At 47.7% G+C, this 27,621-nt stretch overlaps 1 protein-coding gene across 1 annotated transcript; it reads left to right on the plus strand.

Annotated features, from left to right (window-relative positions):
• Positions 1-489: 489 nt before the first annotated feature.
• Positions 490-27,601, plus strand: DEF6 (DEF6 guanine nucleotide exchange factor). Its single transcript, XM_019986311.2, has 11 exons — positions 490-641; positions 11,288-11,428; positions 12,078-12,263; positions 13,919-14,155; positions 14,244-14,390; positions 23,669-23,777; positions 23,966-24,264; positions 25,311-25,477; positions 25,590-25,788; positions 26,732-26,822; positions 27,025-27,601. The coding sequence occupies exons 1-11, from the start codon at positions 546-548 to the stop codon at positions 27,246-27,248; spliced, it is 1,896 nt and encodes a 631-aa protein (XP_019841870.2). The 5' UTR covers positions 490-545; the 3' UTR covers positions 27,249-27,601.
• Positions 27,602-27,621: the final 20 nt, after the last annotated feature.

Raw genomic sequence — 27,621 nt, forward strand, 5'->3', positions numbered from 1 at the left:
GATGGCCTTAAAAGAAATGCTTTACCCAGAGCCTAACCCAGCTTTACACCCATCCTCAGACCTCTTTACAATCTATGAGGTGAGCATTTCTCCTGCTTTACCAATGAGAAGCTGCTTGAAGAGGTTACGTTGTTCATCCAAAGCCTCCCACCTGGTAAGTGTGGGATTGGTACACCACCTGGTAAGTGTGGGATTGGTACAGGACCTGCCCCTTGCTGTCTGACTCCAAAGTCAGGACGGGCTCACTCTTCCTTCAGCAAGCTGCCTCTGGGGGCCCAGGAGGCTCCCAAAGGGCCTCACGCCCAGGGAACCAGGTTGAATAGAGCTAGGGCCATAGCTCCCCAGGGCTTGGTCCCCAGTCCCAAGCAGGGAGCGGGGCCACTGAGCAACAGGTTGGGTCCTGCCAGCGAGGGAGCCTGCGAGAGCAGGCAGGTGGAGCTCTTGGTCCGCGCCGTGGCCCTGCTGCGGTCTCTGCTGCCGTTTGCATTTCCTGAAACCGGATCTTGGTGTCAGAGCCGCCCCTGGGCCGGGCGGGCGCCTCAGCCATGGCCCTGCGCAAGGAGCTGCTTAAGTCCATCTGGTACGCATTCACCGCACTGGACGTGGAGAAGAGCGGCAAGGTCTCCAAGTCCCAGCTCAAGGTGAGCGGCACCCGGGGCGCAGGGGAGGCCGGCAGCTGCGCCTCAGCAGCCCCTGCTTCCTGGGAGCTAGGCGCGAACCCTGCGCTCCTCCAGGGGCACCCCAGCTAGCCAGGGGCCCTGGGAGGGTGAGGGGCCGGTGCTGGGTAACTGGGGTGACATGGCCTGGTGGATGCTGCCGCCCACCATCCAGAGGCCCCAGTGAGGTGTGTGCAGGGCCCCGACCCAAACTCTCAGGAGAGCAGAGGCGGCATCATGGGGTTCTGAGGTTTCTGAGGGCCATGAGCCAAGCTACATCCCAGATTCCATGTGATGAGCACATGTCTCCCCAGAGTCAGGCTTGGGCATGCACCTTACTCCCTCCTGCTGCTTCCTCCTGGCTTTGAAGAGAGACAGTTAGCTAGTACTTGTCAGTCACTTCCTCCCGGAGCTGAGAGAAAGGGTTCAAGAGCCTCTCATGGCCCTAAGGGCTCAGTCGTCCTTGGCAGGAGAGCATCTACTCTGCACCCTGCCTCCTAGGTGGGACAGAACTGGGAAGGGGCAAGGACTGAAGACCCCATCATACTGCCGTTCACCAACCCCCTCACGCCCACCAGGTTGGAAAACTTATCTTAGGCCTTGAGACCTCTAGCAGGGAAGGGGTAGAATCTGAGTCCAGGAAGAGCCCCATCAGTGATGGCCCTGAAGTTCATTGCTTGGTCCTAGATAATTCCTGGGAGACCAAAAAGTTTCTGTCCTGCACTCCTGGGTTAGTGCTGCCTTCACGCTCATTAGCGGGCAAGAAGCAAGGCCCTAGGTCACTGGAGCTGGGGGCACAGGGGGACAGGATGAGGGAGGCCTCAGCCCCCTGGGATCCGCCTTCGGGGTTCATTCATTCACTCTACAAACATTGAGCACCAGGTATGCGCCTGGCATGAGGCTAGGCCACAGACTCCTGTATCTCTTCTGTCGCCCTCCCCTCCCCCAACAAAGGAGGAGTATAGTCTCAAGGAAACCTCCATTCTAAATGACTGAGCAGGTACCTGGAAACCCTAGAGACGAATGGGACAGGATAGGCATTGTTTCCCCTCCCTCTACTTTGCTGAACTTGGACATGATGAACTTGGATCTCCCAACCTGGTCCTATCCCATAATCGACCCCTTAGCCAGACTTGTGAGCATCTAGTAAATGATTCTTGGCTCTCCCAGGAAGGAGAGTCCACGACCACCTTTGATCATCTGAGAGAATCTCCCAAGAGGCAGGTTCTTCCTCACATTCTACTTAAATCGTCTTATTGCAGGTTATGTAGTCTAGTGAGCTCTGCAGGGCAGACAGAGGAAAAGCAGATCATTCAAAACCCATCCTTGCAGAAACTCCATGTCCTATATCCACTTCCCATGTCGCCCCTTTAATATCTTCCAGGAACAATCCCAACCTCCATAGTTTGTTGTCTCCGTTTTCCACCACTCCATTAGCTGTGGCCCCTGTGACACCTCCAGGCTCTCTATTTCCCTCATAAGTGGAAGGTACTGCATTTAGATTTCCTGAGCCCACCAGGCAGTAAGCCTCTTAGTTGGAGCTTCTGTCTTGGCCTCTAACTGGGCAGATGCCTGTGCCACCACCCCCACCCGTTGAGTATTTACAAGGGAGATTGCAAGGGGAGGATGCATAATCGAAGCATCCATCCACTGTCTTTGTACTACATCACAGCTCACAATGAGCCCACTGCCAGCAGCTTCTGCGGTCATACAGGATTAGTGGTAGATTTCAATCCATCAACAGAAAACGTGTCTATTCTGGGAACTCGAGTAGCAGTGGGAGTCTCAGGCCCGGCGGCAGGTGGACCAGAAACTGCAGGGCCCATGTCATAGGAGAGAGAGATGAGGAAGGCAGTCCTCCCACCAGCCCAGAAACTGCAGGGCCCGTGTCACAGGAGAGAGAGATGAGGAAGGCAGTCCTCCCACCAGCCCAGAAACTGCAGGGCCCGTGTCATAGGAGAGAGAGATGAGGAAGGCAGTCCTCCCACCAGCCCGTGATACTAGAGCCTGGGATGGGAGGAAGTAGTGATAGTGCTGGGGGTGGGGATGCCGGAAAGGCAAAAGAGCAATAGAGAAGTGGTCAGAAGGCAGAGGAAGAAGCAGATGAGAGATAGAGACCAGCAGGGCACACTCCCTCCCCGGAAAGACTGGGTGAGGAGGGAAAAGACCTTGGGGTCAGCCTGTCCTCACCAAAACTGTCCCTGGCCTTGGCGTCCTCTCTTGGGAAGAGGCCGGGGGACCTGCACCAGCCCAGAGCAAGCTGGGACAGTCACCCACTTCTCTCCAACATGTTGGCAGAAAGGCTGCCACCGGCCATCCTAGGCAGAGCCCAGAGGGGGCCAGAAGGAGGAGGAAGAACAGCAAATCCTCTGAGAAGTACCCCCAAGGAGTCAGGATTGTCTTCTCTGAGGGGCCTGAGACTGGGTGTATGGTTAGAGCAGTGTGTGTCGATGAGGATCCTAGGAGGCCTACCACTTCCCCTTGACCAGCAGGAGCAGAGGCAAGGCAGGGAGGGTGAACTGGGGCCTTTCCTGCTTGACTCTGTGGGGTCCCAGAATCCTGAGCCTCTAGTTGGCACTCGGGGCAGTCCTGGGACCCAGGGAGGGAGTCATGCCCACTGAGAGCCTCTGAGTTTCGGGCTCTGCCTCCTCTGGAGAGGGACAACAGGCTTCCCCTAGGTGCTGCTGCTGCTTTAGACGTGTCCAACTCGGTGCAAACCTATGAACTGCAGCCTGCCAGGCTCCTCTGTCCACGGGATTCTCCAGGCAATATTACTGGAGTGGGTTGCCATTGCCTTCTCCAGGGGACCTTCCTGACCCAGGGATCAAACCCAGGTCTCCTGCATCACAGGCAAGATTCTCTACTGCTGAGCCCACCAGGGAAGCCCTCCTCTAGGTGAAGGGAAGTTAATAACAACTTCAGTTCAGGAATCTGATGACAGGTCCTCAGCTTTGCCCTGACATCTGCCTGCTGTCATCTTCTCAGTCTAGAGTGTGAAGGAGGGAAGGATGATTCAGTGATACAGAGCCCTTGACTCAGAGCCATACAGGCCAATACCTATATTGTTGCTCCCCAGCAGGGTGACCTTAGGCAAGTCACTGCCCAGCTCTGAGCTATAAAGCCCAAGGGCTGAACTGGGGATCACCAAGCTCTCCAGCTAGCCTAGAAAAGTAAATTTTAACAAAGTTTATCAAGTAGGTGAAACTGATCCTGACACAGCCTCTCCTCTCTGCTTCCTTCTCTGAGCCTCCATCTTTCCTGTGATGCCTACACCCAATCCCTCCAGCCCTTTCTTGCTCTCAACAGGCAACCAGCCAATCCAGAGATTGGCTTTTAAAATTCCTGGTGCTCCTCCCTCATGTTAGTAGTTTTGCTTTAGTACCCACTAGTTGAGGAAAATATATTCAGTGACTCTTAAAAAGAATCTATAAATTTTAAAAGAATCACTTAGCACCTGGATACATTTAAAGACTACAGGCCATGTAAAAGAGAGAAATTAGTCATTCTCTTTGCAGTTAGTGATTGGTACTTTTAAGGATGCCCAAATGCTCTGTATCTTCATCTACTCCTGAAATCTAAGAACTACAGGATCATGGGCCTGGCACCCACTGTATCGCTGCACTTGAGTTTTTAGGGAACTTTCCAGGTAGCGCCAGTGGTAAAGAACCCGCCTGCCAGTGCAGGAGACTCAAGAGACGCAAGTTCGATCCCTAAGTTGGGATCGAAGGAAATGGTAACCCACTCTAGTATTCTTGCCTGGAAAATCCTATAGACAGAGAAGCCTGGTGGGCTACAGTCCATGGGGTCACAAAGAGTCAGACATGACTGAGCTGCACACAACACACACATACGCCCCCAGGGGAGAACCACCCCCCCACCCCCCTCCCCCCCCACCACCCCCCCACACACCACATGCCCCCAGGGGAGAACCACTCCCCCACACTCCTACAGAGGAAACAGTGAATAAATGATGCCTCTCAAAGGTCAATGGCTGCCAACCCAGAGGTCAGGGGCTGCCTGGGTGGGTGGGGGAGACAGAGCCCTCCTTGGGGAAGCCCGAATGCCAACTTGTGAAAACTGCAGACACCTGGACCCCACCCCTGGAAACTCTGAGTCAGTAGGTCTGGGCGGGCCCTGGCAGATTTCAGTTTCAACCAGCTCCCCAGGTGATTCTGATGCTTAATCTGAGCCCACGTAGCTTGAAGGTCTAGTGTAGGGCTTTAGGGTCAGACTTGGACTCTAAAGAAGACACTTCACTTCTCTGAGCATTGGTTTCCTCCCTTGTAAAAGCAGGATCAGGAGCGTCCCCGCCTCCGGGGCTAAGGAGTGATTGAAATCGGCAGGTGACTGCTGCGCACGCTCCCGCCGCCGTTTCCTTTCCTGCAGGACCCTCCTCTGGTCACGCCCTCTGCCCGCCCCCAGCCCCTTCCCTCCCCTCCCCGCCCCTCCGCGCCCAGCCACAGGAAGCCTGGCAATCTGAGGTCAGCTGATTTCTCCAGGGAGAGGCCCTGAACCCTCAGTGTCTGGAGCCTTTGATTCCTCTTTGTCCTGATAGCTCACAGGAGTCAGAGCCTCTGCCGGGGTTCCTCAAATTCCACTGGCATAAGGTACAAGTGACAGAGGTCTTAGAGGACAGCGTGGGCCAGCAAACCCAGGAGAGGAACGGTTCAGACAGCTGTGTGCTGCTGGGTGGCAGCTCTTGTCCTGGCGGGGAGAGGAGGTCTGCAAAGTCTCCTTGAACTCCATTTTTAGAGGTGTGAAAAGTAAAGCCCAGCGAGGTTAGTGTAGAGAGATTCAATCCACATCCATCTGACTTTTGTGTTTCTCCCATTTCTTCTCTTGAAGCACGTAAGTTCATTCAGTAGATATTTATTGAGTATCCATTATGCCAGACCCAGTGGTACAGCCGTGAATAAAATAAAACAGACAAAAAAACCTGCACCCTTGGGTTGACCATTCTAGTCAGAGAACGCAGATGAATAAACACAATAAGTCAGAACTCATGATACATGACATGGAGGAAAAATAAAGCAGAAGTGAGGATAGGGAGTGTGGGGAGTAGAGGGATGAGATTACAGATTTAAATAAGGTGGTCAGAGAAGCCCCCCACCCCCACCCCCCCGAGAAGGTGGAGAGGGTGTGAGCCGTGCAGTGGCCGGGACGAAGAATGTTTCAGGCTGAAGAAATAGAAAGTGCCAGGGCCCTGAGACAAGGGCATGCCTGGCATGTCCGGGGAACGTCTAAGGGGTCAGAGTGGCTAGACAGAAGGGAGCAAGAGGGATGAGGTCAGAGAAGGTATAGAGTGAAATCTCTGGAAGGACTCCAAGATTTCACCCTGAGAACCTTGGAAAACCACTTCAGCACTTACGTTAGACTTAAGGGGAGTTTAATCAAAAACCTTGAGCGTGTAGGGGACACGCTGCTGAGCTCTGGAGTCAAGGTTAAGATGAGAGTCCTTGCAGCCCTCAAGGAATGTAGAACAGCCAGAAATGCTCACACAAACAAGAAATAGCAAAAGAACATTATTACAAAGCAACTTAATAGCAGGGTATATTAATAACAGGGGTTAATGGCACCCTGTGTTTTCTATCACTAGAGTTTACATTTTTTGTCATAAAAACAATAAAAAGCACAGAAAATTGTGCTTTTTAAAGAAGTTGAAATTTGTTATAAAAGTAAAATATATTTTACTGGTTAAAAAAAAATTCAAAGACAAAAATAGTGTTAAAGAAGGTGAAAGTCCCTCCCTTCCCTGGGGAGGGTGGTAGGGTGATAGTTGTTAACAGTTGCTGAGTCTTCTAGATTTTTTTCTATGTACAAATAAACACATTAGATAGAACCATATGAAATCGCTGACATTTGATTGTTTTGGCCTACTCAAATAGCAGTTTAAAATGGTTCAACCTAATATTTGCACACATATTATTTTAGAGATAATTCTTTCTAGAGCGTACTTTTTTCCACCTGCCAGTATAGTATACATATCTTTCCATGTCTGTTCACACAAATATAATAATAAAAATAGCTCACAACCTTTATTAAGCAATACCTTTTATTGCACTGTGTGCAAGGTGCTACGCTTTGTTCTAAAACAGCCCGTGGAGCAGGCCCCCTTATTTTCCTCAAAGAGGAGACTAAAATCTTGGGGAAGTTAAAAATCACTTGCCCGAAAGCACACATGTAGCAGAAGTAAAATTTTTCAACCACACACGGGTCCATGATGTGGTATACCTGTCCCCTCTTGAAGGAGACTCAAGCTGTCTCCAATGCTTTATATATTCTCTTTTTTTTTGGGGGGGGTGGTGGCAGATTGTGCCAGGGCATGTAAGATCTTAGTTCTCTGATGAGGAATCAAACCTGCGCCCCACTCACTGGAAGCTCAGAGCCCTAGTCACTGAACTGCCAGGCATTTCCCAATGCTTTGTATTCTAAACAGCGTTTCAGTGGGCATTCTTGTACAGTTAGCTCTGTTCCCTTGAGCATCTGTAGGCTGGATGATTAAAAATGCTGGGGTCATGCCCAATTTTACATCTGATAGAGTCTTGCCCTCTAGAAAGACTACCGATTCACACCTTGGCAGTAAGGCATTTGAATCCCCATTTCTCCACAATCTCCTCAATACTGGATAGGATCAGTCTTTTGCATCTTTGTTAATTTGTTAGGTTAAAAAAAAAATCACACTTACTATACAAGGAGGGAACTTATATTTGCTCTGGCACTCTATCTATATATCATCTTACTCTGCCCTCACGGGCCCTCTGCGTGGTGGGTATTATCCCATTTTACTGACAATGAAACTGAGGCTTAGGGAGTGAAGAAGTTTCTTCAAGGCCTCACAACTAGAAAGTGAAGGTCCCTGGCCTTCCATGTTCCCCCGTCACTAGAGTGTAGCATTTGGCTGGGCTATGCAGGAAGCTTCCTCAAAGAGGTGCTCTGGGAAACTCGAAGAAACATAAGGACATGGTTAATTTGAAGAGGCCAGGAGACAGCAGGTAGAAGTGTGTGAAACTTAGAATAACACCTGTCTCTTCAGAAGTGGGTATTTCTCTTGTGTTGGTCACTCTGGATTTTAAGTGCAAGCATTTAGCAGTGGCACCTCTTGGAGTGTGGATTAGTATCCTATGACCATAGATGTGTTAATCATGTCTTCTCTGATTACAGGTGGTAGAAACCAAACTCAAAATAGCTTAAGGGAGATGTTATATCTTGGCTCACATAAACGAAACTCCAAGCATAGTATTGGCTTCAGGCTTGGCTGGATCTAGGTCCTCAGATGACGACTCTCTTTATTACTTGACCTGATAGCTTGATAGTATTCTCTGTCCTTGTTGTTGTCGTCCAGTTGCTCAGTGGTGTCCAATTCTTTGCAACCCCATGGACTGCAGCACGCCAGGCTTCCCTGTCCTTCACCATCTCCTGGAGTTTGCTCAAACTCATGTCCATTGAGTCAGTGATGCCATCCAACCACCTCATCCTCTGCCGCCCCCTTCTCTTCATGCCTTCAATCTTTATCAGCATCAGGGTGTTTTGCAATGAGTCAGTTCTACGTATCAGATGTCCAGAGTTTTGGAGCTTCGGCTTCAGCGTCAGTCCTCCCAATGAATATTCAGGGTGGACAAAGATGTTAGCTGCATCTGTCTTCCAGCACCTTAACTCTTTCCAGGTTTACCCATGGAAAGAATATACCTCTTCTCCCCTAGAGGAAGCAAAAATCCCAGGACTGCTTCTCAGTGGTCTAGAATTGGTCATGTGTGTTCTCAGACCAAACACTGTGACTCAAAAGTGCCCATCCCTGCAGCCAGATGGGGTAGGGGTGCAAACGGCTAATACCACAGATACTGAAAATGGAGGAGAGGTATTTCTCAAAGGAAAATCAAGGCTATGTTACCAAAATAAGAAAAGAAGGCAGAGTTCATCAGGAAGAAACTCCAGATGTCCTTTAGAATAAGAGAAAAGCAAAACTATAGATGGCACATGAGATAATTTGAAGATGATGGGAATGAGGGTTGGGGTGGGGGCCACAGATAACTGCCCAGGCAGGGAAAGTGAGGGAAAATAGAAATACTGACCCCATCACTGGGCCCCCCAACTTCCCACTTTGCTGAGTTGAACCTGAGGCTCAGGAAAATATTGGGGAGAAGTCTCAAACCCTTGTCCCTCTCCTCTCACAAAAGAGAATAAGGAAATCAAGACAGTAGGCACACCAGCTGGGAGGCGTTGCCAGCTCCTGCCTCAGAGGAGCTGCCTCCAAGCTGAACTGCTGGTGGTGAAGCAGCCCTTGAATACAGCATTTATTGACTACCTTGGGTGTGCAGATGAAGACATGGTGTTGTCTCCAGAGTTTACTATATAATTGGGAGATGAAGGTGAGGTCAATATTTTAATAGGGAAGCTGCCTTCAGAGTCAGGAACACCTGTTTCCAACCTCAGCTCTGCCACTTACTTTTTAAAAATATTTGTTTATTTGGCCATGCCAAGTCCTAGTTGCGGCATGGGGTTGGGGAGATCTTGGATCTTAGTTGTGGCATGTGGGATCTAGTTCCCTGACCAGGGATCGAACCCAGGCCCCCTGTGCCGGAACTGTGGAGGCTTAGACTTAGCCACTGGACCCCCAGGGAAATCCCTCTGCCACTTATTCTTAACTTCTCCAAGCCTGAGCATCTTCATCTGGAAGACAGGGACACTAATGTCTGGATATCACGGTCGCCGAGATTAGATCTGGGGTATAGAAAGCACCTCATACAGTGGCTGGCACAGAATAGGTGACAGTTTTTCCTCATTCACACTTTCTGTGATAAGTGCTATCACAGAATTACACCAAGACAGTTTTATTTTTTTCCTGATCTCCTTGTTCAAGCTTCAAACTCTTTGTGCTAATGTGATGGGTTTGTTAACCTACCCGTTTCCCCCGTCGTCATCCCTTTTAGCCTTGTCATCCACACCCCATGGACCATTTCTTGTGCCCCTTCTTGGCACCCTCTCCAGCTTCCTTTCATCTTTAGAAGGGCAGTTGCTGGAACTGAACACGCCTTTCCTGGAGCAGGCTCACTGGACTCCAGGCACAATTCAGCCTGACCCCGAGTCTCTGACGGTAGATGTTAGGTTTCTGCCCCTGAACCTTGGGATCTGCTGAGCTGAACTGGAATCTTAGGCTTTTGTTCACTGAGTCCTTATGCAAGTAACTGAGTCCCTTGAACCTCTGTGTCCCCATCTGCAGAAAGAGGACACGCCTGCCTAATGAGTGCCAAAGAGCATGGCTACCTGGGCTTGAATCCCAGCCCTGCCAGCTCTGTGCCTTTGGGTGAATTACTTAACATCTCAGAGTCCAGGGGTCTTTTTCATCTGTCAAATGAGGATGTTAACAGTTGTTCTGGGCGTTAAGGGAAATATATGCAAAGTACTGAGCACAGTTCTTGTTGCATAGCAAGTGCATGTGTTTTTACTTTTTTGGTTTTTATTGAGGTATAATTGACACTTTAATTTCAGGTGTACAATGTAATGATTCTTTATTTGCATATATTGTGAAATGATCACGAGACGCCTAGTTAACATTCATTGCCATGCATGGTTTAAAAAATTGTTTTTCTTGCAATGAAAATTTTTAAGACCTACTCTCTTAGCTACTTTCAGATGGCATACAGTATTACTCATTATGGTTACCATGCCGTGTATTATGTTCCCATGACGTATTTAAAAACTGGAAGTTTGTACCTTTTGAGGACCTTCACCCATTTCTCTCACCACCGATACCTCTTGCAACCACCAATCTGGTCTCTGTATCTGTGGATCCCTTCTTTTCCCTTTTTATAAAATTCCACATTTAAATGAGATCATACTGTATTTGTCTTTCTCTGTCAGATTATTTCACTTGGCATAATGCCCTCAGGGTCCATCCATGTTGTTGCAAATGGCAAGATTTCATTCAGTTTTTCATGACTGAATTACATTCCATTGTGAGTGTTCAGTTCAATTCAGTCACTGACGTGTCTGATTCTTTGCGACCCCATGCAGCACACCAGGCTTCCCTGTCCATCACCAACTCCTGCAGCTTACTCAAACTCATGTCCATTGAGTCAGTGATGCCATCCAACCATCTCATCCTCTGTCGTCCCCTTCTCCACCTGCCTTCAATCTTTCCCAGCATCTGGGTCTTTTCCAATGAGTCTGTTCTTCACATCAGGTGGCCAAAGTATTGGAGTTTCAGCTTCAGCATCAGTCCTTCCAATGAATATTCAGGACTGATTTCCTTTAGGATGGACTAGTTGGATCTCCTTGCAGTCCAAGGGACTCTCAAGAGTCTTCTCCAGCACTGCAGGTCAAAGGCATCAATTCTCCGGTGCTCAGCTTTCTTTATAGTCCAACTCTCACATCCATATGTGACTACTGGAAAAACCATAGCCTTGAGTAGATGGACTTTTTATTTATTGTATGTGTATATGTGTATATATGCATATGTGTGTGTATATATATATAAAGAGAGAGAGAGGGAGAGAGAAGTTTTAGTTATGATTGAGCTAAATAATGCGTGTAGAAGGCTTAGCTGGATGGGGGTGAGGACGACAGGGGAAGGGGAGCAGCCCTGTGGCCCAGCTCTGCCGGGGCTCAGGAAGGCAAGCCCCGCTCTGTCTCAGGTGCTGTCCCACAACCTGTACACCGTCTTGCACATCCCTCATGACCCCGTGGCCCTGGAGGAGCACTTCCGAGACGATGACGATGGTCCCGTGTCCAGCCAGGGATACATGCCCTACCTCAACAAGTACATCCTGGACAAGGTGAGGGCCCCTTTCACCTCTCTCCACTTCCCACCCTGGCCAGCACCCTAATTCCTTGCCACCCCAACTCCTCCCTCCATGAACCCCATCTCTGTCCCCTCTGTCCACCCATGCCCCCATCTCCACCCTTCACATCCCCGTCACTTGCCCCTTCTTTGCCCCCCTTAAAACTCACTCCAGCTCCCTCCTCTCTATCCTCGCCTCCACCTTCCCCACAATCTTCACCCCCCGCCCCCCGCCTAGCTTTCAGCTGTCATTTTACAAGCGCTTTCCAGCTCCGCTAAGTCTGTCCCCTCCACTCCTCCTAGCTGTCACTGTCTTCTCAAGTTCTTCTTGACTGTTCATTTCCTCCTGGGCTTCCCCTTCTTTCTCCCCAGCCTGAGGGACTGAGCTCCTCTATGGATCGGGAACTTGGGTGGATGTGGATGTGGGGAAGTGATGCATGTGGCAGGGCTGGGGGTTTGGGGGTCAGGCTGGTTGGCCAGACAGCTCCCTGATCATCAGCTCAGGGATTACTCAGGTGAGAGTCCCAGCATGGCAGGGTGGGGAGCAGGGAAACAGATGACCCTGAGAAGCCAGCTGGAGCCTAGTTGGGTGGTGGAGCTGGGCCAAGGCAGCCTTCGCAGCTGACTTGCAGGCCTGGGGGCAGGTGGAAGAGGGGGCTTTTGTTAAGGAGCACTTTGACGAGCTGTGCTGGACCCTGACGGCGAAGAAGAACTACCAGGTGGATAGCAACGGGAACAGCATGCTCTCCAATCAGGATGCCTTCCGACTCTGGTGCCTCTTCAACTTCCTGTCTGAGGACAAGTACCCTCTGATCATGGTTCCTGATGAGGTGAGCCCCAGGGACTTTATCACTTAGGGACAGGCCTCAACAAAACCATGAAGGAGGCCAAATTGTCTCTTGACTTCCCCACATCCTCTGTCTTCTTTATCTCTCCACTGGCTACCTGTTACACCCACTCATCTCCAGACACTTAGACCTGCCCATGTCAGAGCAATGATACCTTCTCCCAGGAGGTTCAAAACTATACTTCCTTCAAGGCCCTGCTCGCTCTCACAGTAGGAAAATGATTCTGCAAACTGTTTACACAGAGGTGTGAATGCCTGATACATTACTGAGCGTTTTGAAACGAAAACATTTAAAATCAAATGGCAGGATTTCAGGCACTGTGGCAAACTGAGAAGGGTGCTATTTTAGGGGAATAGAGACCTTCCAGGGACATCTCTCCAGTCACTCCCAAGTGGGCGACCGAGTCTGGCCCTGGTTCCAGATTTTCTCTTCCTGTCTCCTACAATACAGGGGGGAGCCAGGACGGAATCAGCTCAGACCCCAGAGAGAGGGCATCCTGGGAACATCAGCCTAGAACCCAGCTTCAACCTTCTCAGTTCATGGGTGAAGCTGGGGCAGGTGACCCCTTCGGCAGCCAGCCTGCCCCCTCCCTCCACTCCCCCACTCCCCTGTCCACTCAGCCTTCTCCTGACCCTTTCTGCCCTCTGGTGGTGGTAAAGATCCCAGGGCGAATCTAGATCTTTAGAGTAGGGCACAATGGTGGGGGAGGCGGTCTGCTGTATTTACGAGAGGTCTTGGCCTGTCTAACTGCACTCAGGTTCATGCCCTCACTTCTGTCTGTGGGAAGAATGGGGGTGCCCCCACCCCACTCCCAGCCAAGACCCAGTAGTCCCCAGAGTGAAAGTCCTGCAGAGAGTTTTCCAAGAAGCTGCTGGGACAGCAGAAGGACATGTGTCTGTCTTCACAGACACAGACACCTGGCCGGGTACCTTTGTCAGACCCTTGCCAGCAAGGCGAGGTGGCCTCTCTGAGGCCAGAAATCTGCTCACTTTTGTGATCAACACGCAGTGTGAACAAACTGCAGCAGGATGTACCCCAACCACCACTTCCTGTTCCTCTGCAACAGGTTTCCTGTCCCTGCCCTGCTCGCTCCCACCCATCCCCTTGCCCTCTGACAAGGGAAGGATCCCCAGGGCTGGGGCTGGGGGCGTGGAATAAAGACTCATGGGGTGTTGATCTGAATTGAGCTCTGGCTGCTACCAACTTGCTGTGCGATTCAAAACAAGTCACTTCCCCCTCCCTTGAACGTCAGTTTTGCCTTCTGCAGAGTGAGGAGATTGAACGAGAGGGCCCTTGTCCCCCGCTGACATTTTCTATGACTCGCTGTCTCTGCCTGGCCCCCAGTCCTCAGCTCCCACCTCACCGTGCCCTTGATTCAAGGCAGGAAGGACTGGAGCTTGGGGAGGGGATATCTGAATTGAAGCTGGGGCCCCAGGATCCCCTCCCAAATCTCTACTCAGGAGTCCACCCGTGTTTAGTCATTTAGTCCTCTGACACTCATCCACCCCCCCAACCTGCCATCTCCTGTCCGTGGTCACTTCTGCCCTAGCTCTGGGAGCCTGATGGTAGCGACCCCTGGTGTCGACACCAGAAACACCACCTACTGCGGCCACCAAGCCTTCCCTCCTTCCCTCCAGGTGGAATACCTACTGAAGAAGGTGCTCAGCAGCATGAGCTTGGAGGTGGGCTTGGGGGAGCTGGAGGAGCTGCTGGCTCAGGAGGCCCAGGCAGCCCAGAGCAGTGGGGGGCTCAGCGTCTGGCAGTTCCTGGAGCTCTTCAACTCAGGCCGCTGTCTGCGAGGCGTCGGGCGGGACACACTCAGCATGGCCATCCACGAGGTCTACCAGGAGCTCATCCAAGACGTCCTGAAGCAGGTCAGGCCTGGCTGGGGACCAGGGGCGGACCCCGAGGAGGGTGGGGGCGGGGCCGAGGATGCCTCTGACTTTGCTCTGGCTCTGGCAGGGCTACCTGTGGAAGCGAGGGCACCTGCGGAGGAACTGGGCAGAACGCTGGTTCCAGCTGCAGCCCAGCTGCCTCTGCTATTTTGGGAGTGAAGAGTGCAAGGAGAAGAGGGGTATGATCCCGCTGGATGCGCAGTGCTGTGTGGAGGTGAGGGCGACAGGTGAAGGGGTGGAGCGCATACTGGAGCAAGGCCCAGAAGGGCTCTGGTGTAGCCTGAGGGCAAGGGGTCAGGAGGAGGGCAAGGCAGGAAGCCCCAGTGACTTCCCCACCTAAGATTCCTGCTTAGGTGAGTGCAACCCAAAAACAACTAACCCCTGAACAACGTGGGTTGGAACTTGGTGGGTCTACTTATACGTGGATTTTTTTTCAATAAATACATACAGTACTGCACCATCCACAGTTGGTTGAATCCGCAAATGATATAACTGGATACTGAAAGTGAAAGTCACTCAGTTCTGTCTGACTCTTTGCGACTCTGTGGACTGTAGCCCATCAGGCTCCTCTGTCCCTGGAATTCTCCAGGCAAGAGTACTGGAGTGGGTAACCATTCCCTTCTCCAGGGAATCTTCTCAACCCCAGGATCGAACCCAGGTCTCTTGCATTGCAGGCGGATTCTTTACAGTCTGAGCCACCAGGCTGACTTTAAAGTTATGAGTGGATTTTTGACCCGGCAGAGGTTTGGTACCCCTAAACCCTGAGCTGTTCAAGGGTCAACTGTATACCTGAATGCCTCAGGGCCATTCTCAGCCATGTCAGCACTTTTTTTTTCTTTTAGAAAAGTAACACACTTTAGTTTTTCCTTCCAGTTTCATTCAGATATTATGGACATAGAGCACTGTGTACATTTAAGGTGTACAGCATAGTGATTTGACTTATACATATCATAAACTGATTAGCACAATAAGTTTAGTGAACATCTGTCACCTCATATAGGTACAAAATTAAATAAAAAAAATTTTTTTTTCTGTGATGAGTAATCTTAGGATTTACTCTCTCAACAACTTTTATATATAACATTTGTTGTTGTTTAAGCTTCCCTGGTGACTTATCCATAAAGAATTCACCCCCCAATGCAGGAGCCACGGGAGATGCAGGTTCAATCTCTGGGTTGGGAAGATCCTCTGGAGGAGGGCATGGCAACCCACTCCAGTATTCTTGCCTTGAGAATCCCCATGGACAGAAGAAACTGGCAGGCTACAGTCCATAGCATCGCACAGAGTGGGACAGGACTGAAGCGACTTAGCATACACGCAGTTGCTAAGTTGCGTCTGACTCTTTTGTGGCCCCGTGGACTGTAGCCCACCACGCTCCTCTGTCCATGGGATTTCCCAGGCAAGAATACTGGAGTGGGTTGCCACTTCCTTCTCCAGGGGATCTTCCCAACCCAGGGACAGAACCTGAGACTCTTGCATTAGCAGGTAGATTCTTTACCACTGAGCCACCAGGGAAGCTTCATATTTTAATATAATCTACAGCAGTGTTTATTATATTTTTCATGTTGCATGTTACATCCCTAGTAAACTTTCTTATTTTATATCTGGAAGTTTGTACCTTTTGACTGCCTTCATCTAATTCCCCCTCCCCTATCCCCTCAACAACCCCCCTTCCCACCTCTCGGTAACCACAAATCTGATCTCTCCTTATATGGATATTTTTGTTTGTTTTTGAAGTATAATTGACCTGCAACACTATGTTAATTCCTGTTACACAGCATAATGATTCAATATTTCTATGTATTTCAAACTGATGTCCACGATAGTTCTACTTACGATAGGTCACCATACAAAGATAACTATGTAATCATAATTGTTGACTATATTCCCCACACTATTCATTTTATACCCATGACTCACATTTTGCAACTGGAAGTTTGCACCACTTAATCTCCCTCAACTTTTTCTTCCTTCTTTCTACACCCTTACCCTCTGGCAAACAAATCTGTTTTTTTTCTCTGAAACTGTAACTCTATTTAGGTTTCATTATGTCTGTTCATTTGTTGTTGTTGTTATTTTAGATTGCTTATGTCAGCACTTTTTTTATTTTTTTATTTTTTTTCTAATTTTATTTTATTTTTAAACTTTACATAATTGTATTAGTTTTGCCAAATATCAAAATGAATCCGCCACAGGTATACATGTGTTCCCCATCCCGAACCCTCCCCCCTCCTCCCTCCCCATACCATCCCTCTGGGCCGTCCCAGTGCACCAGCCCCAAGCATCCAGCATCGTGCATCGAACCTGGACTGGCAACTCGTTTCCTACATGATATTTTACATGTTTCATTGCCATTCTCCCAAATCTTCCCACCCTCTCCCTCTCCCACAGAGTCCATAAGACTGTTCTATACATCAGTGTCTCTTTTGCTGTCTCGTACACCGGGTTATTGTTACCATCTTTCTAAATTCCATATATATGTGTTAGTATACTGCATTTATGTTTTTCCTTCTGGCTTACTTCACTCTGTATAATAGGCTCCAGTTTCATCCACCTCATTAGAACTGATTCAAATGTATTCTTTTTAATGGCTGAGTAATACTCCATTGTGTGTATGTACCACAGCTTTCTTATCCATTCATCTGCTGATGGACATCTAGGTTGCTTCCATGTCTTGGCTATTATAAACAGTGCTGCGATGAACATTGGGGTACACGTGTCTCTTTCCCTTCTGGTTTCCTCAGTGTGTATGCCCAGCAGTGGGGTTGCTGGATCATAAGGCAGTGCTATTTCCAGTTTTTTAAGGAATCTCCACACTGTTCTCCATAGTGGCTGTACTAGTTTGCATTCCCACCAACAGTGTAAGAGGGTTCCCTTTTCTCCACACCCTCTCCAGCATTTATTATTTGTAGACTTTTGGATCGCAGCCATTCTGACTGGTGTGAAATGGTACCTCATAGTGGTTTTGATTTGCATTTCTCTGATAATGAGTGATGTTGAGCATCTTTTCATGTGTTTGTTAGCCATCTGTATGTCTTCTTTGGAGAAATGTCTATTTAGATCTTTGGCCCATTTTTTGATTGGGTCGTTTATTTTTCTGGAGTTGAGCTGTAGGAGTTGCTTGTATGTTTTTGAGATTAGTTGTTTGTCAGTTGCTTCATTTGCTATTATTTTCTCCCATTCTGAAGGCTGTCTTTTCACCTTGCTAATAGTTTCCTTTGATGTGCAGAAGCTTTTAAGGTTAATTAGGTCCCATTTGTTTATTTTTGCTTTTATTTCCAATATTCTGGGAGGTGGGTCATAGAGGATCCTGCTGTGATATATGTGGGAGAGTGTTTTGCCTATGTTCTCCTCTAGGAGTTTTATAGTTTCTGGTCTTACGTTTAGATCTTTAATCCATTTTGAGTTTATTTTTGTGTATGGTGTTAGAAAGTGGTCCAGTTTCATTCTTTTACAAGTGGTTGACCAGATTTCCCAGCACCACTTGTTAAAGAGATTGTCTTTAATCCATTGTATATTCTTGCCTCCTTTGTCAAAGATAAGGTGTCCATATGTGCGTGGATTTATCTCTGGGCTTTCTATTTTATTCCATTGATCAATATTTCTGTCTTTGTGCCAGTACCATACTGTCTTGATAACTGTGGCTTTGTAGTAGAGCCTGAAGTCAGGTAGGTTGATTCCTCCAGTTCCATTCTTCTTTCTCAAGATCGCTTTGGCTATTCGAGGTTTTTTGTATTTCCATACGAATTGTGAAATTATTTGTTCTAGCTCTGTGAAGAATACTGTTGGTAGCTTGATAGGGATTGCGTTGAATCTATAAATTGCTTTGGGTAGTATACTCATTTTCACTATATTGATTCTTCCAATCCATGAACATGGTATATTTCTCCATCTATTAGTGTCCTCTTTGATTTCTTTCACCAGTGTTTTATAGTTTTCTATATATAGGTCTTTAGTTTCTTTAGGTAGATATATTCCTAAGTATTTTATTCTTTCCGTTGCAATGGTGAATGGAATTGTTTCCTTAATTTCTCTTTCTGTTTTCTCATTATTAGTGTATAGGAATGCAAGGGATTTCTGTGTGTTGATTTTATATCCTGAAACTTTACTATAGTCATTGATTATTTCTAGTAATTTTCTGGTGGAATCTTTAGGGTTTTCTATGTAGAGGATCATGTCATCTGCAAATAGTGAGAGTTTTACTTCTTCTTTTCCAATTTGGATTCCTTTTATTTCTTTTTCTGCTCTGATTGCTGTGGCCAAAACTTCCAAAACTATGTTGAATAGTAATGGTGAAAGTGGGCACCCTTGTTTTGTTCCTGACTTTAGAGGAAATGCTTTCAATTTTTCACCATTGAGGATAATGTTTGCTGTGGGTTTGTCATATATAGCTTTTATTATGTTGAGGTATGTTCCTTCTATTCCTGCTTTCTGGAGAGTTGTTATCATAAATGGATGTTGAATTTTGTCAAAGGCTTTCTCTGCATCTATTGAGATAATCATATGGTTTTTATTTTTCAATTTGTTAATGTGGTGTATTACATTGATTGATTTGCAGATATTGAAGAATCCTTGCATCCCTGGGATAAAGCCCACTTGATCATGGTGTATGATCTTTGTAATGTGTTGTTGGATTCTGATTGCTAGAATTTTGTTAAGGATTTTTGCATCTATGTTCATCAGTGATATTGGCCTGTAGTTTTCTTTTTTTGTGGCATCTTTGTCAGGTTTTGGTATCAGGGTGATGGTGGCCTCATAGAATGAGTTTGGAAGTTTACCTTCCTCTGCAATTTTCTGGAAGAGTTTGAGCAGGATAGGTGTTAGCTCTTCTCTAAATTTTTGGTAGAATTCAGCTGTGAAGCCATCTGGACCGGGGCTTTTGTTTGCTGGAAGATTTTTGATTACAGTTTCAATTTCCATGCTTGTGATGGGTCTGTTAAGATTTTCTATTTCTTCCTGGTCCAGTTTTGGAAAGTTGTACTTTTCTAAGAATTTGTCCATTTCTTCCACGTTGTCTATTTTATTGGCATATAATTGTTGATAGTAGTCTCTTATGATCCTTTGTATTTCTGTGTTGTCTGTTGTGATCTCTCCATTTTCGTTTCTAATTTTGTTGATTTGATTTTTCTCCCTTTGTTTCTTGATGAGTCTGGCTAATGGTTTGTCAATTTTATTTATCCTTTCAAAGAACCAGCTTTTGGTTTTGTTGATTTTTGCTATGGTCTCTTTTGTTTCTTTTGCATTTATTTCTGCTCTAATTTTTAAGATTTCTTTCCTTCTACTAACCCTGGGGTTCTTCATTTCTTCCTTTTCTAGTTGCTTTAGGTGTAGAGTTAGGTTATTTATTTGACTTTTTTCTTGTTTCTTGAGGTGTGCCTGTATTGCTATGAACTTTCCCCTTAGGACTGCTTTTACCGTGTCCCACAGGTTTTGGGTTGTTGTGTTTTCATTTTCATTCGTTTCTATGCAAATTTTGATTTCTTTTTTGATTTCTTCTGTGATTTGTTGGTTATTCAGCAGTGTGTTGTTCAGCCTCCATATGTTGGAATTTTTAATAGTTTTTCTCCTGTAATTGAGATCTAATCTTACTGCATTGTGGTCAGAAAAAATGCTTGGAATGATTTCTATTTTTTTGAATTTACCAAGGCTAGCTTTATGGCCCAGGATGTGATCTATCCTGGAGAAGGTTCCATGTGCGCTTGAGAAAAAGGTGAAATTCATTGTTTTGGGATGAAATGTCCTGTAGATATCAATTAGGTCTAACTGGTCTATTGTATCGTTTAAAGTTTGTGTTTCCTTGTTAATTTTCTGTTTAGTTGATCTATCCATAGGTGTAAGTGGGGTATTAAAGTCTCCCACTATTACTGTGTTATTGTTAATTTCTCCTTTCATACTTGTTAGCATTTGTCTTACATACTGTGGTGCTCCCGTGTTGGGTGCATATATATTTATAATTGTTATATCTTCTTCTTGGATTGATCCTTTGATCATTATGTAGTGACCTTCTTTGTCTCTTTTCACAGCCTTTGTTTTACAGTCTATTTTATCTGATATGAGTATTGCTACTCCTGCTTTCTTTTGGTCCCTATTTGCATGGAAAATCTTTTTCCAGCCCTTCACTTTCAGTCTGTATGTGTCCCCTGTTTTGAGGTGGGTCTCTTGTAGACAACATATGTAGGGGTCTTGTTTTTGTATCCATTCAGCCAGTCTTTGTCTTTTGGTTGGGGCATTCAACCCATTTACGTTTAAGGTAATTACTGATAAGTATGATCCCGTTGCCATTTACTTTATTGTTTTGGGTTCGAGTTTATACACTGTTTTTGCGTTTCCTGTCTAGAGAATATCCTTTAGTATTTGTTGGAGAGCTGGTTTGGTGGTGCAGAATTCTCTCAGCTTTTGCTTGTCTGAGAAGCTTTTAATTTCTCCTTCTACTTGAATGAGATCCTTGCTGGGTACAATAATCTGGGCTGTAGGTTATTTTCTTTCATCATTTTAAGTATGTCTTGCCATTCCCTCCTGGCTTGAAGAGTTTCTATTGAAAGATCAGCTGTTATCCTTATGGGAATTCCCTTGTGTGTTATTTGTTGTTTTTCCCTTGCTGCTTTTAATATTTGTTCTTTGTGTTTGATCTTTGTTAATTTGATTAATATGTGTCTTGGGGTGTTTCTCCTTGGGTTTATCCTGTTTGGGACTCTCTGGGTTTCTTGTACTTGGGTGATTATTTCCTTCCCCATTTTAGGGAAGTTTTCCACTATTATCTCCTCAAGTATTTTCTCATGGTCTTTCTTTTTGTCTTCTTCTTCTGGAACCCCTATGATTCGAATGTTGTAGCGTTTAATATTGTCCTGGAGGTCTCTGAGATTATCCTCATTTCTTTTAATTCGTTTTTCTTTTATCCTCTCTGATTCATTTATTTCTACCATTCTATCTTCTAATTCACTAATCCTGTCTTCTGCCTCTGTTATTCTACTATTTGTTGCCTCCAGAGTGTTTTTAATTTCACTTATTGCATTATTCATTATATATTGACTCTTTTTTATTTCTTCTAGGTCCTTGTTAAACCTTTCTTGCATCTTCTCAATCCTTGTCTCCAGGCTATTTATCTGTGATTCCATTTTAGTTTCAAGATTTTGGATCAATTTCACTATCATTATTCGGAATTCTTTATCAGGTAGATTCCCTATCTCTTCCTCTTTTGTTTGGTTTGGTGGGCATTTATCCTGTTCCTTTATCTGCTGAGTATTCCTCTGTCTCTTCATCTTGTTTAAATTGCTGAGTTTGGGGTGTCCTTTCTGTATTCTGGCAGTTTGTGGAGTTCTCTTTATTGTGGCGTTTCCTCACTGTGTGTGGGTTTGTACAGATGGCTTGTCAAGGATTCCTGGTTAGGGAAGCTTGTGTCGGTGTTCTGGTGGGTGGAGCTGTATTTCTTCTCTCTCCTTTCGAAGAGTTGGGTTGCTTTTCTGGGTGCCTGATGTCCTCTGCCGGCATTCAGAAGTTGTTTTGTGGAATTTACTCGACGTTTAAATGCTCTTTTGATGAATTTGTGGGGGAGAAAGTGTTCTCCCCGTCCTACTCCTCTGCCATCTTGGCTCCTCTCCTCAGCACTTTTTTTAAAAAACAAAACTGCAAATCAAATCCAATACTAAAGTCAATGGTGAATGATGTGGACTTTGCTAAAGATTTCAGAGGCGATAACTTATGACTCACTCTATCCAGCAAAATTTTCTAAAAGTCCTCTTTAAAGGTCTCTCTCCATCACTCAAATTCCATTCCCTTTGGCAACAGACCAGATAAGGACTTCCCTGGTGGCTCAGATGGTAAAGAAGCTGCCTGCAATGCAGGAGACCCAAGTTTGATCCCTGGTTGGGAAGATCCCCTGGAGAAGGAAATGGCAACCCACTCCAGTATTCTTTCCCAAAGAATCCCATGGACAGAAGACCCTGTTGGCGACAGTCCGTGGGTTGCAAAGAAGCAGACATGACTGAGTGACTAACGCTTTTACTTTGGCCACTCTGTATTCCCCTATTCTTTCTCCTTTCCTATCCCCTTTTCCTCCTTTGACTCTGTCCATTATTTTAGAGGCTTAAAGCAACAATTTAAAAAACTATAGTAAAAAATATTTATATAACATGATATTTGCTATTTTAACCATTTTAAGTGTTACAATTCAGTAGTATTAAGTACATTCACATGTAACCGTCCCAATTATCTATTTCCAAAGCTTTTTATTTTTATCATCCTCAATAGCAGCTCTGTACCCATTAATCAATAACTCATTCTCCCCTCCCTCCAGTCCCTGGTAACCTCTATTCTGCTTTCCATCTCTAGGAATTTGCCTATTCTAGGAGCCTCATATAAGTGGAATCATACACCATTTGTCCTTTTGTACCTGGCTTCTTTCACTTAGTATAACATTTTCAAGCATGTTTTGGCATGAATCAGGACTTCATTCCTTTTAATGGGTGAATAATATTTCACTGCATGGATGGACCATATTTTGTTTATCTGTTCATTCATTGGTGGATATTGGGTGGTTTCCATCATTTTGCTATTATGCATAATGCTGTTATGAATATCCATGTACAAGTTTCTGGGTGGATATATATTTTCTTTTCTCAAGGCACATACCTAGGAGTAGAATTGCTGAATCACATAGTAATTCTATGTTTAATTTTTGAGGAGCAGCCAAACTCTTTTCCATGGTGGCTGCACCATCTTACCTTCTCACCAGTAGTAAATGAAAGCTCCAATTTCTCGCTAACACTTGTTTTTTTACATGAAAAACATTATTATAGCCATTCTAGGCTGTATCCATCTTTGTCATGTAAAGAAACAGCTATCATTGTGCAAAGAGCACAGATCTAGGCAGAAATCCACCTCCACCACTAACATGCAGTATGAATCAGGCAGGTTCCTGGACCTCTTAGAGCCTCAGTTTCTTTCTGTGTAAGATGGAGCTAATAATCTATGCCTGGTACAGACTCTAGAACACATGAAGCTCAGTGGGTAGCTATTATTTTCCACTAGAATGTAAGCTTAGGCAAGGCAGGGATTTGGTCTGTTAGGCACATCTTAGTAGTATCCCATATGAGCAATGAGTAGCCTGTAGACACTACAGAATATCTGTGGAACGAATGAATGGAGAACTTTCTCAGCAGGCAGGCTTCTGTGGAAATGAATGGTCTCATTAATGAGGACCCTATCATGAGAGATGTTGAGCCCTGATCTAGATAAACACTCAGTGGTCACTGTGTGTAGGCCCCACAGAGAGATAGTAATAGAGCTGTCCCATCTTCAAAGAGCAAAGGCTGTAAGAGTTGTGGGCACACTAACGTCCAAACCAGGCCACGCAGGCTCCTGGCAGAGTGGGTGGAAGGGGTGCCAGGAGGAGATGATGGTCAGCCAAAGGGGTAGGGGCTGGAGCTGGAGCCCCCCTGGGGCGGGTGTGGCCCTTGACCCCAGTGAAGCCAGCCTGTCTGGGCCTTCTCCCAGGTGCTGCCCGACCGAGAGGGGAAGCGCTGCATGTTCTGTGTGAAGACTGCCTCTCGCACCTATGAGATGAGCGCCTCCGACACGCGTCAGCGCCAGGAGTGGACAGCTGGTGAGTGCTAGCGGGGTGGCCTGGACCCGGCTGGACCCCAGGCGCCTCATCGGTGAAAAGGGAATGAGAGCCCTTTGCCCAGCAGGGGGCCGGAAGCTGAATAGGAGCCACTCCAAAGGCCCCTTTCTGGCGGTGGGCTCCCTGGAGGCCCCCCTGTCCCCGGCTAGCCCCTCCCGCTCCCTCCGCAGCCATCCAGACGGCGATCCGGCTGCAGGCCGAGGGGAAGACGTCGCTGCACAAGGACCTGAAGCAGAAGCGGCGCGAGCAGCGGGAGCAGCGAGAGAGGCGCCGGGCTGCCAAGGAGGAGGAGATGCTGCGGCTGCAGCAGCTGCAGGAGGAGAAGGAGAGGAAGCTTCAGGAGCTGGAGCTGCTGCAGGAGGCGCAGCGGCAGGCGGAGCGCCTAATGCAGGAGGAGGAGGAGCGGCGCCGCAGCCAGCACCGGGAGCTCCAGCAGGCGCTCGAGGTCCAGCTGCGCGAGGCGGAGCAGGTGTGGCTGCACCCGGGGGGAGGCGGTGGGCCGAGGGGTGAGGGCCCGCCAGGTGCTGAGCGCCGGGGGGGCGGGGCCTGGGCTGGGGGCGGAGCCACGCACTGTGGGGTATGCGTAGAGGTGGGGCTTGTCTTGAGGGATTTTGGCGGGGAACAGAGATAGGTACGGGATGGGGACAGGGCCTATGGGGTAAGGGACCAGGCAGAAGGGTGGCTTGAGAGGAGAGACGGTGTGGGGCGGGGCCCGAGCCTTCGAATTGGGAAGGATGGAGCAGAGTGATAGGTGTAGAGTGAAGCCAGGTTGGGAGACCTTGACTGGCTAGGGGGCGGGACCTTGACAGAGGAGCTGCTACAGACCTTGTGTCTGGGGATGAATTTGGACCGAGGTTGGACTATGTGGGACCTGACTTGATCTGAATTTATAATAAGGCCAGTCTGGAGAAGGTAGGATGGGAAGAAGACAGGATGAACTTGGAGACGGACTAGAGGTGTAGAGGCAACTAGATTTAAGATTTAAGAGATCTAGATCTGGAGTCGAGACACTGTGGGTTCCATACCAGCTCTGCCTCTTAGGAACCCTGTGATCTCAGGTAAGTTACTTGGCCTTTCTGTGCCTCAGTTACCTGTGACATGTTGATGCCAATAGAACTTGGTTTATAGAGGTGTGGAAAGGAGGATCAACTAAGGAAATACTTCTGAGTTATAACTGCTCTAACAATTATAATTATGGTCGTTTCCTTGCTAGCACTAGCCTAATTATAATTATAAAACATTATATTCAATGTATAATAATAACTATTAAGGCTGGTGCTAATAAGGGGATGACTTGAGCCCCTTTCCCCCATGTGGTTCACTGATCCTTATCTGACCTAGTCAGGTTTTCAGAAGGGGATCAGATCAGGAAAACCTGACATGAAGGAACTCCCCAGACCCTCATCCAGAGATAACTAGCTGGGCTGGCCTCACAAAGCCCTGGGGAAAGGGCAGCATACCGGCAACCTTCCTCCGCCGGGCCCCCGCTGACCTGGCTCCCTGTCCCCCATGCAGGCCCGGGCCTCCATGCAGGCTGAGATGGAGCTGAAGAAGGAGGAGGCTGCCCGGCAGCGGCAGCGCATCAAGGAGCTGGAGGAGATGCAACAGAGGCTCCAGGAGGCCCTGCAGCTGGAGGTGAAAGCTCGGCAGGACGAGGAGGCCGTGCGCCTCGCCCAGACCAGGTAGGACCAGGCGGCCCCTTCTGCTTCCCCTCCCTGACGCCCCCACCCTCCTACCTGTTGAGCACCTGTGAGGTGCCTCGGCCTCAGAGGTGACACAGTGGACACCCCGCAGACTGCTAGAGGAGGAGGAGGAGAAGCTGAAGCAGCTGTTGCAGCTGAAGGAGGAACAGGAGCGCTACATCGAACGGGCACAGCAGGAGAAGCAGGAGCTGCAGCAGGAGATGGCCCTGCAGAGCCGCTCCCTGCAGCAGGCCCAGCAGCAGCTGGAAGAGGTGCGGCAGAACCGGCAGAGGGCCGACGAGGATGTGGAGGTGAGGCCTGGGGTGGAACAGGTCGCAGGCGGCAGGGTGAGCCATGGCACAGGCTCTGGAACCTTCCCTGGTGCTCTGTCCCTCAGGCTGTACCATTGCCTGACTGTGTGGCCTCTGACAAATGGCCTAACCTCTCTGAGCTCCAGGTCCCTCATCTGGGAAAGGGGACTGGTAATTGCATTGCTATAAAGGTTAAACAAGATAGCACATGATACTTAATATTCAGTAAGCACTGAAGAAACATTAACTGCTCTTTTTATCATTGTTACTCATCTGGGCAAAATTTTTTTCCTCCTACTCTTCCAGCCCCTACTTTTCTAACCCTGCACTTTGGTTCCACTCTTTGGAGCCCAAATCTCCATAGAAGATTTTTTTTAAAGGACAAATGTTTGATGTTTTATTTTTATTAGTATTCATTATTTTATTTTGCTTTGTTGGCATACATGGTCATTGTAAAAAAATTCAAACACAGAAATAAGTATCATAAAAAGAGAAAATTCCTCTGTGATTCCCCACCCCACAGCCGCTGCTAATGGCTAGATAAGCACTGGAGCAGAGGTTTCTGCATCAGGTCCTGGACAGGTGATGTGACACAGTGGTTCAGAGCTCCATGTTTGTCCCTGGGCAAGTCACTTAACCTCTTTTGAATTTGTTTCTTAGCTTCTTCTCTGGAAGTTAAGTAAGATATTAGTACATTTTAGTTGCTTGATAAGTAGAAACTATACTTATGATTATTTTTGACTATTTGAGGGTCTTTGAGTCCCCTGAAATTGGATGCCAACTTTGTTCATACACATAGCTCTTTATGAACATACATGAGTTTTTCTGGGGAGATGATCAATAGCCTTTGTCGGATCCTAAGGGGCCTGTGAACCTGAAAAGGTTGAGACTTGCTGTCTTGGATGGTGGCTCTGACCACTCTCCACTGGTCCTGTCCCCACAGGCTGCTCAACAGAAGTTGCGCCAGGCTAGTACCAACGTGAAACACTGGAATGTCCAGATGAACCGGCTCATGCATCCAATTAAACCTGGAGGTGAGAAGGGTTAGACCCTGGAGCTTTCCATGGAATGGAGAGGGACAAGGGAGGGAGGAGGGAGACCCCCACATCTGCAGAGCCAGCAGAGCACTGCAGGTCAGGGGGTGCTCCTCTCCCCTGAGGGCTGAGGTGAAGCCCCTCAACTTCTCACCTTTGTGCACACCTTGCTGCTTCCTCATACCTGCCTTTTCTCTGCCAGACAAACGTCCCACCACCAGCAGCTCCTTCACAGGCTTTCAGGCCCCTCTACTTGCCCGCCGCGACTCCTCCCTAAAGCGCCTGACTCGCTGGGGATCCCGAGACAACAAGACCCCCTCACCCAGCAGCAGTGACCAACAGAAGTCCCTCAATGGTGGGGAAGACGCTTCCAGCTCAGCTTCTGCCTCTCAGGAAGATAAACTGGACCTGGCACCAGAAAACTAATCTCTTGCCCCCAATCTCACGCCTATCAGGACCTGGCCACAGCTGGCCTGTGGGTGACACCAGCCTCTGCAGAAGAAGAAGCTGCAGCCCTGGTGCCCAGGGCCCAGGCCCTCGGACCGTGAAACAGCCTGGATTGGAAACTCGTTCTTTTTTTTTTTGCACCAGCCCCAGGCCTCAGACCACTGAGGCTGTCAGAGATGTTGATCCTTGAGAACTTGACCCTGTGCCTTAACTCCAAGGGCCCTATGCCCTGGGCTGGGAAAGAGTCAACAAGCAAGCCAGGGACCACCTGTCCCCAGACTGCCACCAAGTTTGGAGGCACACTTCCGAATAAAAACTGCTGTTAGAATAAATTATGCAGCAGGTTTGTTGT

The sequence above is a fragment of the Bos indicus genome, chromosome 23 (assembly GCF_029378745.1).
Source record: "Bos indicus isolate NIAB-ARS_2022 breed Sahiwal x Tharparkar chromosome 23, NIAB-ARS_B.indTharparkar_mat_pri_1.0, whole genome shotgun sequence".
NCBI classification, from domain to species: Eukaryota; Metazoa; Chordata; class Mammalia; order Artiodactyla; family Bovidae; genus Bos; species Bos indicus.